The sequence below is a fragment of the Drosophila serrata genome, unplaced genomic scaffold (genome assembly GCF_035046125.1).
Source record: "Drosophila serrata isolate PLE 108 unplaced genomic scaffold, ASM3504612v1 contig_30, whole genome shotgun sequence".
Taxonomy (NCBI): Eukaryota; Metazoa; Arthropoda; class Insecta; order Diptera; family Drosophilidae; genus Drosophila; species Drosophila serrata.
In genome coordinates, this window is record NW_028256928.1 from 1 (window position 1) to 16,870 (window position 16,870).

General features: G+C 43.7%; 3 protein-coding genes across 3 annotated transcripts; all 3 read left to right on the forward strand.

Annotated features, from left to right (window-relative positions):
• The first annotated feature begins 4,417 nt into the window (after positions 1-4,417).
• LOC110191111 (uncharacterized) lies at positions 4,418-5,576 on the forward strand. Its single transcript, XM_020961855.2, has 3 exons — positions 4,418-4,968; positions 5,023-5,129; positions 5,232-5,576. Exons 1-3 carry the CDS (start codon positions 4,613-4,615, stop codon positions 5,441-5,443), a joined length of 675 nt encoding a protein of 224 aa, XP_020817514.2. The 5' UTR covers positions 4,418-4,612; the 3' UTR covers positions 5,444-5,576.
• Positions 5,577-7,204: 1,628 nt separating this feature from the next.
• On the forward strand, positions 7,205-15,778 carry js (jiangshi). Its single transcript, XM_086832178.1, has 5 exons — positions 7,205-7,702; positions 10,271-10,447; positions 13,633-13,897; positions 13,955-14,076; positions 14,151-15,778. The coding sequence occupies exons 2-5, from the start codon at positions 10,367-10,369 to the stop codon at positions 15,582-15,584; spliced, it is 1,902 nt and encodes a 633-aa protein (XP_086688304.1). The 5' UTR covers positions 7,205-7,702; positions 10,271-10,366; the 3' UTR covers positions 15,585-15,778.
• A 76-nt stretch (positions 15,779-15,854) lies between these two features.
• On the forward strand, positions 15,855-16,474 carry LOC110191218 (uncharacterized). Its single transcript, XM_020961985.2, has 2 exons — positions 15,855-16,170; positions 16,235-16,474. The coding sequence occupies exons 1-2, from the start codon at positions 15,931-15,933 to the stop codon at positions 16,382-16,384; spliced, it is 390 nt and encodes a 129-aa protein (XP_020817644.1). The 5' UTR covers positions 15,855-15,930; the 3' UTR covers positions 16,385-16,474.
• Positions 16,475-16,870: the final 396 nt, after the last annotated feature.

The window sequence follows — 16,870 nt, forward strand, 5'->3', positions numbered from 1 at the left end:
AAATTTGATAAGGGGTTACATCATTAAAATTGCCTAAATTTGCCAAAAAAAAATTGAATTTTTTAAATTTGAAAACTGAGTAAGCAGCTTTGTAAACCTAATAAAAACGTAGATTTAACGGTTTTGCGAATTAAAATAAATGCATTTTTGGCTTATCAAATTTTTAAAATTCGATTTTCCGCAAAAAATGGTCAAATAAAAATGTGGCTTAATATTGATTCAAGGCAGAAATTTTAAGCTTAGTAATTTTTTAAAATTGTAAATTGAGTATGCCGATTTAATTGAGTAACCCGATAAAAACTTATATAGAATTAGTTTCCGAAGTGTAATTTACTCAGTTTTGGCTTACTTACGAACTTTTTATGTAAAAATGTGGCTAAATAGTGAGTTAAGGAAGGCAACACAAAGAATTACAAAAAAAAACTTTCCGTTTAGAAAATAACTCATTTTTTAGTTTATTATGACCGATTTCTCTTCGGTATTTTCCCTATTAAAATGTTTGCTGTTTGCCTAGAAGCGTGCAGCAATTTTGAGCAGAAAATCATAATCCCAAAAATAGGCAATATTTAACTATTTAAACAGCAATTACCGATGTTATGGATGGTGTAAAAGGCGCCATTGCAACGCGTTGCATTTTAGTTACCTATATAGCAATTCACAAATGTATTATTTTATTTATTCCACCCCTTGCGTTATTGGCATACCTTCCCTATAGACTCTTTATATAGATGTTTACATTTTACAAGCAACAAAACTAGTTAGACATTGTGTAATGTTAATCAGTTCGATGGGTTATATAGGACCTCCTAAAGTAGAATTACAATTTGTAAGAGTCTGACATTATCCCCAGTCTGTATGCATTCGGTTGTCATAGTCCAAGGCATAACAATAGTAAATCAGCATTTTCCGCAGAGCAATGGCAATTCAACCGCAAGCCATTACCATCTCCAAAGTTAATTGGAGGCTTTACTGCCTCTAATTGACAACGACAACGTGGTGGTTCACACACACACACGCGACACACAGCACAAAAAAGAGTTTTGATTGACACCTAACAATCATATTTTCTTCGCTTTATAGATAATGGAAAAGCATTCATTGGAGGCTGAGGCGCGGATTTGAAGACTTACACGCCACAAAGGCATAATCATTCGGCGGGCCCGGCTCCAAACTTGAGTAGTGAGCAATCTTATGTGGGCTGCCTTGTTTACGCTCAATATTAAATGATTTATTCTGCACCATACTCACTGGCATTATCCCAAGACCAAACACAACACGCACACACCACACACACACATCCGTACGGGGAGCCTCGAAAGCAAACCAATTAATCACTCGGCCCAATTCCTATGTGCGATACAATTGAACCAAACAACCGCTGAACCAAATTCACATTGAAGATATTTGTCGATCTGATGGCTTCATTGTTGAAGAGGCTGCTGCTGCTGCTGCTGCCGCGCACTTGACTCGGGTTCGCCGAATGCCCTCCGGGCAACCTGAGGCTAGGTGATGCTGCTGCTCCTCCTGCCTCCTCCAATGCCAATCGAAGGTCGCGACGGGGAGACAATGGACGTGTATGCTACCATTTTGGCATTTCAGAACAACCCCTGACAGAAGTCGAGGCAACAAGTGAATGTCGGTTGGCCGACAAATTGCCGCTGCTCCGTTTGGGAAATTTTAAAAAAGATTTTGAAGATTTGAAGAGGCATTCCGAATGTGTCAATGGGCCACAGTCTCCCCTTGTATGACTGTACAAATATATGGCCTGTTAGGTCCGAGCGCTATGGTCACTTTATTGTTTTGCGGCCAGTTCGTGTCTTAAGTCTTTCGTTTTGACGCATCTTTGAGATCATTCTCCAATAGGTTGCAGCCTCAGAAACAGAAACAAAACGGACAGACTCGAACTGAAATGGAAATAAATACAACAATTAACAAAGTGCGCCGTTTGTTTACTTTGATTTACTTAACGTTTTCTGTTTTTTTGGTTTCCGTTGTTTTTTATAGTTATAGCTTTATCGCCGCTTTGTGTTGCCGCTTGTCGTTTGCATTGCTCGCGCGCGGTACTGGAGCTTGACCTTTAATAGTCGTGTTGTACATTGTGCCATGGGCGTCTTGGTAGGTCCGCGGCACATGAAAATGAAGATGAAGATGGATCTGGAGATGGGGCTGGAGATGGAGATGGAGATCGAGATCGGAGTGGGCCCACGACGTAGCTGGAGCATCTGAAATGGCTGCAATTGAACTTCAAATCCGATTTTGGCGGCTGCCAGTGTAAGTGCAATGAAACGCTGCCAAAGGTGATAATCTTGGCTTATTCACTGCTCTTCATGTTCCTCACTTAAGGTCAATGATATGGCGAAGCTCTGACCGCATGCCGGACGCGAACGTGATCATCGCTGAGCCGCTCTGACCTTGCTGCATTGTTGGTTTGACAAATTTGTAGCAGCCATCAGCTGCTGGCGGCTAGCAGTTAGTAGCCACCGAAATTGCCACTTTTGCCAGCGACCGGATGCGGCTCAGTTTCGCGCCACAACCTGAGACTGAGACGGAGGAGGGTCGGTCGGAATGATGGCAAAGGTGTTTACCTTTCATCTTAGCACCCAGCACTGCCGGTGGCGTATACGCAATAATATTCAGTTATCAATTTTGTGTGCTTAGCGGGTGCTCTACTTTCGATTTTCATGCGCGGCACGATTCTTTGGATGAGAAGAAGCCCCCTTAATAATCGTGTGAATCTCCACAGTGTTTGCTCTAAGCTCGTAAAGCTCTCCATTGGAACCGAACGCGGGGACCTTGTCAAATTAACAGCCCCGCGAGAGGTGGAGAGCTGCCCAACTATCGTCGGCATGAATTATGTGGAATTGCACCAATTTGGCAATTAAACATGTGAGCCCGGTGGTGGGCGGAAGCGAGAGGCCAATACTACACACCGAGAGTAGAGTGAAAGAGCAGTCAGTGAGCATAAATGGCAGCTACAAATGTTGCGGCTGTTCAGCGACCTTCAATGGAATCACAGCCAGCAATGACTGGATGATGATGATGACGATGATGATGATGAAGATGATGACACACCTATGTACACAGCCCGATGTATGGCCTGTGTGAGTTCTGCTGTGGGTCCCACACCTTACCTTATGCCTGTTCTATAGCCATGACTGGCGTGAACCCCTTTGACATCGCGGCTAATTGCACAAACGAGCAGAGCAGGGCTGCTCGGCCAGAATTCCAAGTTCGTGATGTGTAAGAATTAAAAGTCAAAGAATGTCGATCAGGGCAGGCAGCCAGAAGAACTCCCACACTGAAACTAAAGCCAAATTAATTTTGGCAGTCTTACAATGCATTATCATTATGCCATCAAACAGACATTAGTCACAACGCTCGGCTGGGTAATGCTGCTGTTCTTGAGTTTCAATAAAAATTATTCTACCTCTAAATATGACCGAGTGATTTGTTCTTGTAGTTGGGAGTCTTTTTAGCTTCACGGTGATTTATAACCTTAATTAATTCAATGTCTGGACCAATTAGACTTTGGGAACTTCTCGAAGTTGTTAGAATGTTAAATTCTACCAGCATTAATAGTGAGATTCATCGGCAGCTGGACCGTTGTATAATTACTATCCAAGGATCATGGTTACTGGTTACCACCAATGAAAGGTTTGCCAAATCTGGCCACTAATTACTCAGTTAAAGGCCATCTTTAGCTTTGAATTGCATTCTGTGATTGGAAATCTTTATCAGAGCTTTGCATTCTCCGGCCGTAGACCTTGCCCGAATCATCATCGCTGATTGCGAGTCTTTTGGCTGTTTTCGCGGCAGTCTTCAAGTGTCGCTGGCCAAAAGATTGACCTTAAAAACGGATTTTTTGTGGGGATGCTGTGTCAAATGGACCTCCAGCTGGCCGCTGGCAAGCATCAGCTACCGATTGATGATGGTGGTACGATGATGCCGCTGCCGAGTCATTGCTCACCCAATTTCAAAATACGAGTATTAACCACTCACACAGAAACGTATGTACATACGTTCATTATACACGAAAAAGTTGGGGAAAAATGAGAAAAAAGGTGGCGGTAAATCCGCTCTAAGACAATTCCATTGGCATTCAGCGTGTGGCTCAAATTTCACTAATCACCGAACCTTCCTCAATCACTCCCTCCCCGGAGGGATCAATCATGCGATCGATCGCATTCGATTTACGATCTTCGATTACCGCACCGAGCACCCGAAGGTCGCCCTCCAACGATTCGTCTTCGGCGGCACGGAGATGAATTACATTTACATTTCGTTACTGTAATTGCTAACGAATTGCCACAAAGACCTACATGAAGCACTCAGACACACACACACGACCCCATCCCAATCCCAATTCTAATCCCATTTCCAGCTCCGAATATTCCTATTCCAATTCCAAGATCTCCGTGCCGTAAAGGTCATTTCGATTTGACGACATTTGTCAGAAACAAGTTACTTCTGAGTTACCTAGTTATTAGTATTTCACCATATACACAGAAGTCGTATTTCTCAGCAAACCAGTAACAAAATTCTTGAAATTTCAACAGAAAGAACCCTTCAATTCACATACAGCGACAAGAATAATAACAATAATATAGAAACAATGGCCTCAATGAAAGAGGACTGCAGCAGCATCAATTCCGCCGCCAGCCGGGAGATGGACCGTGAGCGGGAACGGGAACGAGAACGGGAGCACGAGAACGAACTGCTCCTGTCGCCGTCCAAGTTCAAGACTCAGACTCAGACGAAGCCACAGGCGCCAGAGACAGGGGCGAGTACCAAGGCGGAGAAATACGTCCGCGTTCGCGACATGATCAACCTGTACAATTTCGCCATGCAGAAGAACCAGGAGCTGGAACACGCCAAGTCTATATTATTCGGTAGTGGTCAGGAGGCAGATTGTGATATTTCCGGTGATATGCCTTCATCGGCAGAGAAGGACGACGCAGATGATGAAGGGTGAGAGCTCATGGTGGAATTCTTCTTTCCCCTTTTTAATACGAAAACCCTTAGTCAGGAAATCCCTACCAAAGTCCACGCCTCAAAGTCGCATTCAGGTGAGAAGCTTACTGTAGAAAAGTCATATCGGAGTAAAACCACCCTTCGACGCACGGATCAGGGTAAGTTATCCAACGTGATCTTTAAAATATGAATATATAAGGCATGAGAATACCTTTTACCTAAAGAACCTGCATCTTTATTGGCTTTAATTCCCTTCTTAGGTGTTCGCATTATCATTGATATATATATGAATAAGGACGATAGCGAGATCGATATAGTTGGTAGCCGTGTGGAAACGGATATACCCGAAAGCCGCGTCCTAGCTGAATTTCAGAAGCAATCGCTAGAGATGGAGAAGCTACAACTACTTAAAGGAGAGCAGGTACAGGTGCGCAAGACCCAGGACCACGATCAGGTGGACAAGCGCACCTAGGCAGCCCCAGGCTAGCCAGTGTTAGAATATAACAAAATTTTAGGTTACATCGTATACGCGGAGTTATGTTAGTTACTTTTTTCTTTAATTTTGTCCAAGACAACATAAATAAACCGTTTATTTACTATCTTAACACTTTCGCCTCCGACTTCCTACCAACTCTCGTCACGATGATGCAGTTGATGATGATGGGTGGGGGATACCAAGACTCAAGACCCAACGCCCGGCGAATATGAGGCCCAGAAAGTCAATGAGGCAACACACGACGGCGAGGAGGAAAACCTGAGTGCGCCAGCCGTTGGCGGTTCTCGGCTTTTTTTTCTTTTTGCCTCACGACAAAAGGGCCGCGAGGAGTAAATAAACGGCATGAATCGAAAACGAAACTGGAAAATGGAAAATGTAAAATGGAAATCTTTGGTCGCTTACAAAACCCAACAACTGCCAGAAATCTGACAATGATGCCGCCAAAAAGAGCCCCAGTCAGCCAGCGAGTGAATCCGAGATGGGGAAAATGCTTTCGCAACCCGCCGCCCAATCTGGCTAAGATCTCCCAGCCCGCTCGATTGCTCTATTTAGCCCACTTCTGGCTGTACCCAGTACCTCTGACTCTGCCCCTGTTTTTCGGCTTGGCGGCAAACGTTTCAATAAATTAGACAAATAAACACCGGTGGGTGAAGGGTTTCCCTAAACGGTGGCATTGCAAATGCTAATAACGTGCAATGAAAATGAAAACGAAGCTGTTAGCGGTAAATTGAAACCGAGAATGAAGCCGAAGCTCTTAACGGAAAATGAAAATGAGACTGAGGCTGAAAATGAAGCTGCAATGTTAACGCTTTGTTGACTCAAAAACCCGACCCGCCATCGGTCCCAGGCCGATGCTGAACTTCGTTAGCTGCTGGAGAAGATTTGGCACAGTGGAATCTGCCAGTTAGTTGCCAACATTTAATGGGTTTAATGGCATCCAGGGCTGTAAGCCGCACCAGATTCTCCCTAAGCCTTTTTGGCACATCTAAGCCTCGTTTGGCAGCATCCGAAAGTATTTGCATAGATTTCTTAACAAATTAACAGAATTTTCTCTCACGTGTGTGGGCGCCTGTGTCGCCCACTGTACACCGATGACGAAGCTCGGCTTGGCACTTCTTTGATGCTGCTTTGAATTTGCACACTGAAAACTATACTGGTACAAGTCTAGCTACAGTTTTTAAAGAGTTTATTCTCGTAAAAAAATTTATTTAAAAAGATCGAAATCATGTATAACTAAGCCTAAAATATTCGGCTCCTGAGAACCTAAATTTATGGATATTTTTATATGACGATTTTTTCGGAAAATTATAGTTTACAAATTTCATAACTAAGCCAAAAATGCATTAATTTCAATTCAGAAAGCGTTCCCATGTTAGTTTTTAGAAAATTATTAAATCTGCATACTCAATTTACAATTTTTAAATTTAAATTTTGGTCGATTTTTGCAAATTTTAATGATTATCATTTTTTCAAATTTCGTAAAAAATTAAAAAATTAATTTCTTGACCGGACATGGCCAGAATGATTCCCCTGTTGATGCCAATCAAGATTTTTAGGGTCAGAAATGATTCCTTCACATAGTTTTAAGCTTCTGACTAAAATTAGAATACCCTGCAAGGGTATAAAAATAAGTTAAATTTCAACAAATAATTGTGAGTAAATACCGCACTCTTTTATTTCTCCGCGTGTATCTAATACTCAGACTTTGACTGTAGCGGGCGGCTCGGTGTGAATCTTAAACCGAGATGGGTGCACTCGGAGGCTTCAGTTCAAAGCGCGACTTCGTGCGACGCGGTTGTGTCGTTCCGGCTTAGACAAACTCGGAGTTCCTCCCAACTCGAGTCAGAAGAAGACGCATTGGATGCCCCGTGGGCGCGCGTTATCCAAAGGACTGTGAAATCGTTGAGTGCTGCACAGTGTTGACGGCATGTCAGAAGCCTCACAAATAAACATACTGTAATTTAATTTATGCGAACCAATTTGGTGCGGCGCTGAGCGAGTGCTCTTGACTTTGTTTCGGTGCCACTGCAACGCGGCACTGGATGCTGGCTACAACTCTCGGCCGCTGTCTCTGACATTTGATCTTTGCAAAGATCACACTGAATCACCTCGCACCGCCTCGCATCGCGTCGGATGTGTGAAGAGAGCTGCGACCGACCGACCGACCATATGGAATATATTTTAGCACGCCACCACCTACAGCGACAATTAGTTTGTTCAATTTAAGACCCAAAGGTGAGCAATGCATCGGTGTCTTGCATCTTAATAACTTCCTCTGCATCTCCGGCACAAGCGGGGGTTCTCAAGCTGGGGTTCCGGGCGATCCGGGCGATCCAATCCGATCCGAGGGAAACGAAAACAATTAGAAAAAATGCCAACTATGGCTGAGCAAATGCTTTGGCCTGGCCCTGCCGTAATCAACCTGTAATGCCAGCTAATTGGCATAATTGTTGTTGTTGCTGCTGCTGCTGCTGATGCTGATGCTATTATTCGTTTGCTGGGCATCTTCGAGTTAGATTCGCAATGCTCTTTCAGTGGAAATTGCTGGCAAAAATGTCAAATAGGCTTCGCCTTCGCTGGCCACAAGGCAACTAAATAGTGGGGAAAAAGCATAAAAAAGCAACAAGAAAATAAAACCGAAACCAGCATCACGACGGGTTCAGGCTGGGTAGGATAAAGCAGTAAATATTTTCCGTTGTCAAAAAGGTCAAGACAAGGAAAAACCGCCAAACTAGATGCCAGTTCAATATTGTTAAAGTTGTTGTAGGTCTTGACGTTGCTGTTGCTGCTGATGTTGCCACAGTTGTTGTTGCCACACGCACTCGGCTCAAATGGCTGCTGGCCACAAGCTGCCACAAATGTTGCCTGCCTGCTGCGGTTAGCATTGAGCCAGATGATCTCGTTAGCTGAAAAGTGTGCGATTTTATTGGGCAGCTGAACTTTGGGGCTCCGCGAGCTGATGATGTACGGGACCTGCTAACCCAGAAAGTCAGTCTGTGATGATGATGATCGGGCCACTTTATGGCAGCCAAATAAAAAGAAAACATTTCAATTACTTGACGAGTTAATTGCGAAATCAAAGTTAAGTGCTTGCACAAGTACTACCACGGCAAATGTCCAAAGGGAAAAACTCTATTCATTGCCAAATTTCAATTTAATGGTTGATCATTTTTGGATAATTTTTACGAGCTGCTTATTGCCGCGGAAGAATTCTTGTAAAATTTAAAAGAACATTAAATTACTAATTGCTTATTAAACTTAAAGGTTGCCGAAGGCGTGGCAAATCAGTTAATGGAGAAACTATAATCGTATGCATTTAATTTAAACTTTAAAATGAGTGGAATTCGTAAGCCGCTTTAACGAATTTCCTCAAAATGTAGGTGGAATGAATTTCGATTGACATCTTTACTCGAAAATTCGTTTTTATTTCAGTTCGTCGTATAAAATTACCATTTAAATGTACGTTTTTCTGTTTCATTAAATCTGGATTTGTTGTTATTAGCTTTTGACTTTGAAAATGTATGGACCTTGTCAGCTTCTTAAAAGTGTTTAAACAATTTAATTGCAATTGCAGTTTGATCAATATGTTAATTTGCCAATTCAATTTACAAACTATTTGTTTTTAATTACTTTTTGTTGTTGTTGAAGAAGCTAGCTTAAATCCAGTAACGATTCTTGAATAGTAAAAATTTTATTCGCTGTAAAATGGCTTTTCAGATTAATTTGTTGCTAATGGTGGCAATTAAATAGATTTACTGAATCAAACAATGCATTAAAATCAACAATTAAGGAAAGAAATTAGTATATCTTTTTTGCCTAAGTAAAAATAAAATTTTATTTTTTTTAAACAAATAAAATGGCACTTTAATTGTTTGCATTTTAATGCCACTTCAAGACTCAAGTTCAAGCAGTGAAGTTGACAGCCGTCTGCCAATTTTTTGAGATTATCTCAAATCAGGGAGATAATTCTGCGATTCTCTTTTATTTTGATTTGTTAGAACCGTGTTAAAACCGTGTTGAAACTGTTAGTTAACAGAATCAATACTCTGATCGATCAGAACGTTAACAGAGATCTGCTAATATCGAAAAGGCGTGTCTTGACGTGAGATTCGGTGAGTCTCGACAGGTAGGTTCGTTCCATTAGGACAGCAACTTGGCAAACTGGCTTAAGGTGCTCTTGACCCAAACGAGGGTTCGTAAAGTTAAAAGCCACTCAATATTCACAAATTTGGTACTATAAACGAGCGTAAAGAACAGCAGCAGCCTCGCGTAGGAGAGGAGTGGAGTGGCAAGGTCGCAGCATCTAATTGTAGGTGGAGGCCGGGCAGAGAATCGGTGGGGGAGAATTGAGTGAAGAATAGGCGACAGCGTTGCGAATTCTTCCAGTCCATAAAGACACTCCGACACAACACAACACAAGTTAATGTTAATGATTTTTAAATTACGCTTCATTAGGCAGTGGTTGTTGGCTTTGAGCTGGGGAAATTGGATGTGCAGTGACAATAAAACAGCAGCCTAGGCGATTCATTGTTATCTATACTCCCATATGTTCACCTATGAGGAGTTGGAGATATTTTTGGGAAAGTTACGACTAAGGTAAACAGGGTCTCGGTTACGCAAAGATTGGCAACAAAAGGCGCTTGGCCGGAATTATTATGCTATGGGTGGATGAAAAGGAAGGGCCGTAAGACGATGCCAGTTATTGTGTAAGGCAATTAGCGCCAGCTTAGGGCCACCGCCTGCACTTTCCCATCAATTGTGTCCCAGTCGCTGTTCATTCAATAACTTATTAATAACTTTCAGTTGCCAGCTCTCCACCGAGTCCACTGAGTCCACAGAGTCCACCAAGATCGCCGCAAGCTCATCATCAGTTCGGAGAGAACCAACGGAATCGCCAAAATGTTGGCCCAAGCAATCCCAACGCAGTCACGGCTTTTGGCCTTGGCTTTGTTCTGCTCAGCGTTATTTTTGGCCAGTGAGGTAAGTTCCAAGACTTCCACCCTTAGCCTAGGGGGTATAGATGGGCCGGGGAACTCGAGAGATCGGAATGATGCGGAGATTCCGATGCGATTCCAACGGCAAACTGTGCACGTGAGGAGGCGGGAGCATTCAAATGCAAATTGGCGGAATTGTATAAATATTTAAACGATGTGTTTGTTCTGCGGCCAAGCTGCTTATTAGCTTTTAGCCGAAGATTGCAATAATTAATTGCTAAGACGTATCGTAAACACCAGCATGATCGATGCTAATGAACCTGCAACTAAACGAGCATTTAGAGACGCCCTTAGATAAGTTTAGTATTCAATTTTCACCTGGCCCACAACAATGAAACCATATCCAGTAAAATGGTAATCCGTTAAAGCTGCGATTATCATCATTCGAAGCGTGACCTCTGGCTCAGTGGTCAGTGGCGTGACATAAAGGGGGTGGAGAATTTTTCACATAATAAAAGATAGATAATTAGAGAGAAATTCTTTAATCCAACACAAATGGAAAAGAATCTTTTACAATTTGCTAATAAGAACTAAGTGTTTCTGTAAAGGAGAAGAAACGCCCATCGAGAGAACATAATTAGAATTACTAAGTACCTATTAAGGAAGACGATAGCTCCTATTACACTTATCCTTAATCAGTTGAAGTTAAACTTGATTTTGTTAAAAAAAGAACCCCTATTTGAAGGGCCGCCTCTGGGCCTCCACCTACTCATCTTGATCGCCTTTTGCCACCGCGCTTTCCAAGTGCTTCCCAAGACACTTTTTGAGCAACGGCGGAAAATGTTGAAATTCTGCGCTCTTTACGCTTTGTTTCATTTTTAATTTATTCTATGTGTGTCTCTGCGAGTGCATCCACTGTTCGCTCACACACCCGAGCAGCGAGCACCGCAGATTCAGATTCAGATTCAGCCAGCCAAGCAAAGGTCTCAAAGTGTTCCCAAAAACAAAAGACTCCGCTGACCAAGTGACCTTTTTTCCGACTCGTCTGACACTTTTGCAGAAATGGAACACACACCGCTGTCGTGTGTGCTGTTTGCATTCGAGAAATTAAAACGCGGCTCGGTCTCCAGTGGAGGATGGAGCCGACTGAGGCCAGAGCCGGAGACAGAGCTGGGCGGTTATGTAACGGCCGAGTGGGCAACTAGGCGCAGAATGTATGTTTAGTGTGGCCCGTAAATACGCCAGAGATGAGATTGAAGAGCGTCTCGAATTATGGCAAATTACCTTACCCCGAAAGCAGAAAAAAACACACACAACAAAAGCGACTTCGCGAAATTGAAAACCCCATCAGGGCCTTGGAACTCCGATTGCACAACCTGGGCACAAATGGAGCTTCCTCCGTTAAATGCCTGCCTTTCCGTCCCCATCGGAGTGATCACAGTCCCGATGTACGAGTACTTTCCGCAGTTCCCGTAATTTGATCATCTCCGCATCGTAAAGACAGCCGAATAAGGCGAAGCCAGCCGCAGCCAATCTGGCCTTACAAGCTTCTAGTCGGAGACTTATGTTTAAGGTGACCTTATATGGCGCCATCTCCAATGATGCTCCGCAAATTGGTTTTAAATTGAACAGAAAACCATTATAATAGCCAGAGAATTTGATGGAACTGTTTATGGAAAATGAACTAAATACTCTAAATGAAACAAAATTAATCACAGTATCTTTCTGTATATGGAAAGGTCTCGTAAATGTTCTTAATCTTCAGAGATTCTGATACTAACGACAGGAAAAGAACACATTCATTTAAAGGGACTATAAGCTAGTACCTGCAATTAAAAATATATTCATTTAATCTTTTAAATGTGACTATTTTCCCTTAAAATTCCAACTATTAACACAGACTTTATTCACACAAATATTATTTATTATACCTTTGCAAGGGCATTAGACCTTCAGTCAGATTATTGAAAATATATTGTTGATCAGAATCAAAAGCTGAATCGATCTAGCTATGTCCTGTCCAAAAATAAATTTTTAAAATTTTTTCAAAATTTGAAAAAATGATAAGGGGTTACATCATTAAAATTTTCTAAAATCGACAAAAATTTCAATTTTTTAAATTGTAAATTTAGTATGCAGATTTATTAACCTAGTAAAAATTTTCCGAATTGAAATTAATCCATTTTTTGTTTAGTTTTGAGGTTTTTAAACTTACGATTTCGAGTATTTAACTTTGGCTTCCCGGCGTTAGTTTCCCTTTCCTTGTTTACTTGTCATTTGTTCTGACACTTTGAAGCTTTGTGGTTTTTACAGATTAATTATTGATGACATTCGATTAACACTGCTGGGCAGTGGGGGTCTTGCATAAGGTCCCTCTCTCCCTTTATCAATAATTCACGATTGCATAGATGGCTTGGAATGCTGGGAAAAAATATATAATAATTTTTCACGGACCTAGCGGAAGCTTCTGCACATGTTCGCACGTACTCCCAGCAGATCCATCCAGTGGCAGATTTCGATAAGTCATTGGGCTATAATTTGCGAACTGGCAACGTGAAATTTTTTCTATATAATTAAACGCGGCATAAAGAAACATTCGCGAATTCAACGTCAACAACTAAAAATAAAGTTGACATTTCACACACCGCAGCCCAGGTCGACTGTTGCAAGCACTCGTGTGGCAGCAGCGCCATGTGCCAAGTTATGACATCGCGTCAATTCATCACTTTTGGGCCCGAGTCAGGGCAGCTTCATCAGCTTCCATAACTTCCAGCTCTCTGCTCTTAGCTTCCAGCTCCCAGCTCCGAGCTCCGAGCTCCTAGCTCCCGCTCACCCAGCTCACAGCCAAAGCCCAAGCTTAGCTGCATTCACACATGATGGGCACGAGTACGTGGTGATATCGATCTAGCCGTCATTTGTTTGGTTAGTCTAATAGTTTCCAGCCTGGGAAAGCCGCTACCAAGGCGGCCAATTACAGATTATGCTGTCGTTGGTCTTATCTCCAGTGGAATTACAGCGAATCTCACAGAAGCCGCTTCCTTTCACTCTGACAAAGAATAAAAATTTATGCACTTGATGGGGCTTTTAAGATAAAGTTTGCTTGCAGTAAAGCTTCTCTACAACTCAGTCTAAGTAAAATACAGACTCCATTTAAGACCAACACAGAAACACAATCTTTTTTTAAAATTTTAAATATTGTAAAAATAAACCTCAAATAAAATTCCCCTACAGGCTCAAAAAACCATCCAGACTGCGGATCCTGCCTCACACCTTATGCAGAAGACTTCGTTCTCCTGCGCCGGTCGTCCTGCCGGCTACTACGCGGATGTGGAGACGGGCTGCCAGGTGTACCATATGTGCGATGGCCTCGGAAGGCAATTCAGCTACACGTGTCCGAACACGACTCTCTTCCAGCAGCGGATGCTGATCTGCGACCACTGGTATATGGTGAACTGTTCGAAGGCGGAGAGCAACTATGCGGCCAATCTCCTCATTGGTGGGTATTAATCTCTCTCCATGTTAGCCAGGATAATTACTATAACGCATTCCACAGGACAACGGGACAAGCCCTTCGTGAACGATGAGGAGAACAGCTTGCGTACTCCGAGACCCGACCTCCTGGATCGCCCATATGCACCCGACTACTCTGGCGAGTCCTTCAGGAGCCAATACAAGGTGGGTTAAACAAAATAAGTTTGCCATTTGATCATTCCATCACAACTATATCATAACTATACCTTTGCCTACAGCAACTGACGCCGAATCAGAACCAGATACGTGACGAATCCTTTAAGGGCGTTGGTTCTGGCAAACTGGATCCCCAGTTGTCCCAGACGCGCTGGCGCATACCGCCACCCAGCCGGACCATCCTACCACCGGCCTACGAGCCGCAGATCGAGCTGGCCAGCAGCACGGCCAAGCCCAGGATAAGCACCACAATTCGAACAACCACCTCTACCAGGGCCACCACTACTACTACAACGACGACCACCACAAGGAGACCTCCAGTGGTGGCCACCAGGCGCACTGAGGCCCTGCTCACGCGACGACCCAGCTTCCCGGTGGCGGATCACGATACAGACGATCTGGGTACCAGCCACAGCACGCGGTACAACACCTCGGCGGACTTCAACTCGGCGGAGGCGCCCTTCCGTAACACCAAGCTCACCAGCACCAAGCTTAATAAGTTCGTTAAGCCGCCCTCGAAGATCTACGAGCCGCCCTTCGTGTACCCCATCTACAACCTAGAGGAGACGCAACCTAGTGGCGCGGTCTCCTCCTCCACGCTGCGTACCTCAACGGCGGCACCGTTCAGTGCTGTTCCCAGCCGGGCGGAGGGCAGCACCACCACAATACGACCTTTGAGTAGACCGACAACCTTGGCGGGTCAACCGTTCTCCTTCGCCACGCCACCCACTACAACGAGCACGGTGGCTATTCCGCTTCGCAGTGAGAACCGGACACCGGCTCCGGCCCAGAGCTTCCGCCTGGCCACGCCCACCAGCACAACGCCACCGCCAGTGCAGCCTGCCCAGTTGCCCTTTAATGACCTCCTGCCACCCTTTGTGGACTTTGTGCCCCACGACATAGCCACCACACAAGGTCCGCCCATTTACTACGAGTGGAAGGTGCCCTCGAATGGCCTCGAGCCGCCGAAGCTAGATCCACCCATCGGTGTGGATGGACGCGAATATCCGGAGACAACTGGGAACTACGGAGTCTCCAGCAAGGCAGAAATATTTAACACGCGGATCAACGACATTGCCATTCCCCAAAAGAAACCAGCGCAGATTCCTGTTCTCACCCAGCAGTCGAGCACCAGCCGACGGCTGCCCATCTCGCGATCCATCAAGGCGAAGGACGAGGAGGAGCAGACGGAGCAGGCGCAGCGCCGATCAGACGTGGTGGCCAGCTCCACGGACATTGGTCATCTGCGCAAGCAGTTGCTCATTCCGGAGTACGCCTTCCCCCTGGAGACCATCGGCCGCACCGGCTACGGTCCGGGAGCTGCTGCGGGACCAGGGGCCGGCTTCAGTGGCTCCAACAGCGGGGACCTGTACAACTCGTTCCAGCTGAAGATCCCCGAGCAGCGGGCAAAGTGGTTCGGCGAGAACCCCAAGTGCCCGGAGTGCCATCCGTCGTTCGTTCAGCCGGGTAGCTGCGAGCCCTGCCTGCGCAGGTAGTCCCTGCCGTCCATCCTCCGTCCCATCGCCCATTAGACGCATCCATTATCCGCATCCGCATTTGCTCCTAGCCCTAGTATTAGCCGCCGCTGAGAAGCCCCGGAGAGAAGCATCTTCCACGCATTTAAGTGTTAATGTTATTGTATATTCCGCAGATTAATAATTAAAGCTACGCAAGTATCCTTGTAAAAAAATGAATTTTTATTAAATGGTATTTTGGGAAAAAATAAACCCTCGAATGGGGAATGAGGTTCTTTACAAAAATAGGAACAAGAACTCTCTGAAATTAACTTCAGAAATACAGTCGACTGCTAAATTTTCAATCAAAAATGCTATTTCTATCTTTATGATTCTAGATTTCATTATTCGGTTTTTCCAAAATCTGTTTAGATCTTTCAGGCGTTCTTCAGTTCATCGAAGAATGGGAGACTCCATAAGTGAAAACAAGCCCATTTTGGTCTCAACCAATGTTATCGTTCCGCCGATTCCAAAACTTGGCGACACGCACACATATTGGATATGGCATATGCTGGTTAAGAACTACCTAAAGGCCTTGGGACTTTGGTCCAGAGACCGTCCTAAAGAGGTAACAGAAATCGTTTGTCATACATGTTTGTGCACTTATTTATGTTATCCTTTTGATCTTTCAGTGCGCCCACAGTAAGTTTGTAATCCTGAGTACAGTGGAAATGTGGGTTTTACGACAGGAATATGACGATTTCACGTGCGTGGCCATCTTTGACGATCTGCATAATCGGTACGGCCAGCAAAATCGAACGTCGGGTAATAGTTACATATGAGAGACTACATAGTGCCACAAAATTCTTTTTTAGTAACAAAATAAAATTGTATCTTCCATCCGTAATAATAAAAAATAATAAATTCAGAAATCAAGCTATCTTTGAGGAGCCGGAGTTTGTTTACCATTGCAGTTAGCCATTCAAATGGGCAATCGATCTACCAAAAATGCATTAATCATAATTTGGAAAGTTTTTCTGTGTAATCGTTGTCTTCTTCGCTTTTGTATAAGACAAAGAAAGCCTAGAAAATGTATATTATAGATAAATTTTTGTATGCTAATTTATTGGGCAAATCAAAGTTTTTTAATTATCATAACCAAGCCAAAAATGGACTAATTTCAATTCGGAAAGCGTGTTCACGCAAGTTTTTATTGCGCTAACAAAGCTGCATTCTCAGTTTTCAAATTTAAAAAATTAAATTTTTTCAAATTTTGGCACTTTTAATGATGTAACACCTTATAAAATTTTAAATTTTCGGAAAAATGA

Coding starts and splice junctions, on each gene's coding strand:
- js (XM_086832178.1), top strand. CDS start 10,367: ATGTTGGCCCAAGCAATCCCAACGCAGTCACGGCTTTTGGCCTTGGCT. Junction 10,448..13,632: donor CGTTATTTTTGGCCAGTGAG/GTAAGTTCCAAG, acceptor ATTCCCCTACAG/GCTCAAAAAACCATCCAGAC. Junction 14,077..14,150: donor CCTTCAGGAGCCAATACAAG/GTGGGTTAAACA, acceptor CTTTGCCTACAG/CAACTGACGCCGAATCAGAA.
- LOC110191111 (XM_020961855.2), top strand. CDS start 4,613: ATGGCCTCAATGAAAGAGGACTGCAGCAGCATCAATTCCGCCGCCAGC. Junction 4,969..5,022: donor GACGACGCAGATGATGAAGG/GTGAGAGCTCAT, acceptor GAAAACCCTTAG/TCAGGAAATCCCTACCAAAG. Junction 5,130..5,231: donor CCTTCGACGCACGGATCAGG/GTAAGTTATCCA, acceptor TTCCCTTCTTAG/GTGTTCGCATTATCATTGAT.
- LOC110191218 (XM_020961985.2), top strand. CDS start 15,931: ATGATTCTAGATTTCATTATTCGGTTTTTCCAAAATCTGTTTAGATCT. Junction 16,171..16,234: donor CCAGAGACCGTCCTAAAGAG/GTAACAGAAATC, acceptor TTGATCTTTCAG/TGCGCCCACAGTAAGTTTGT.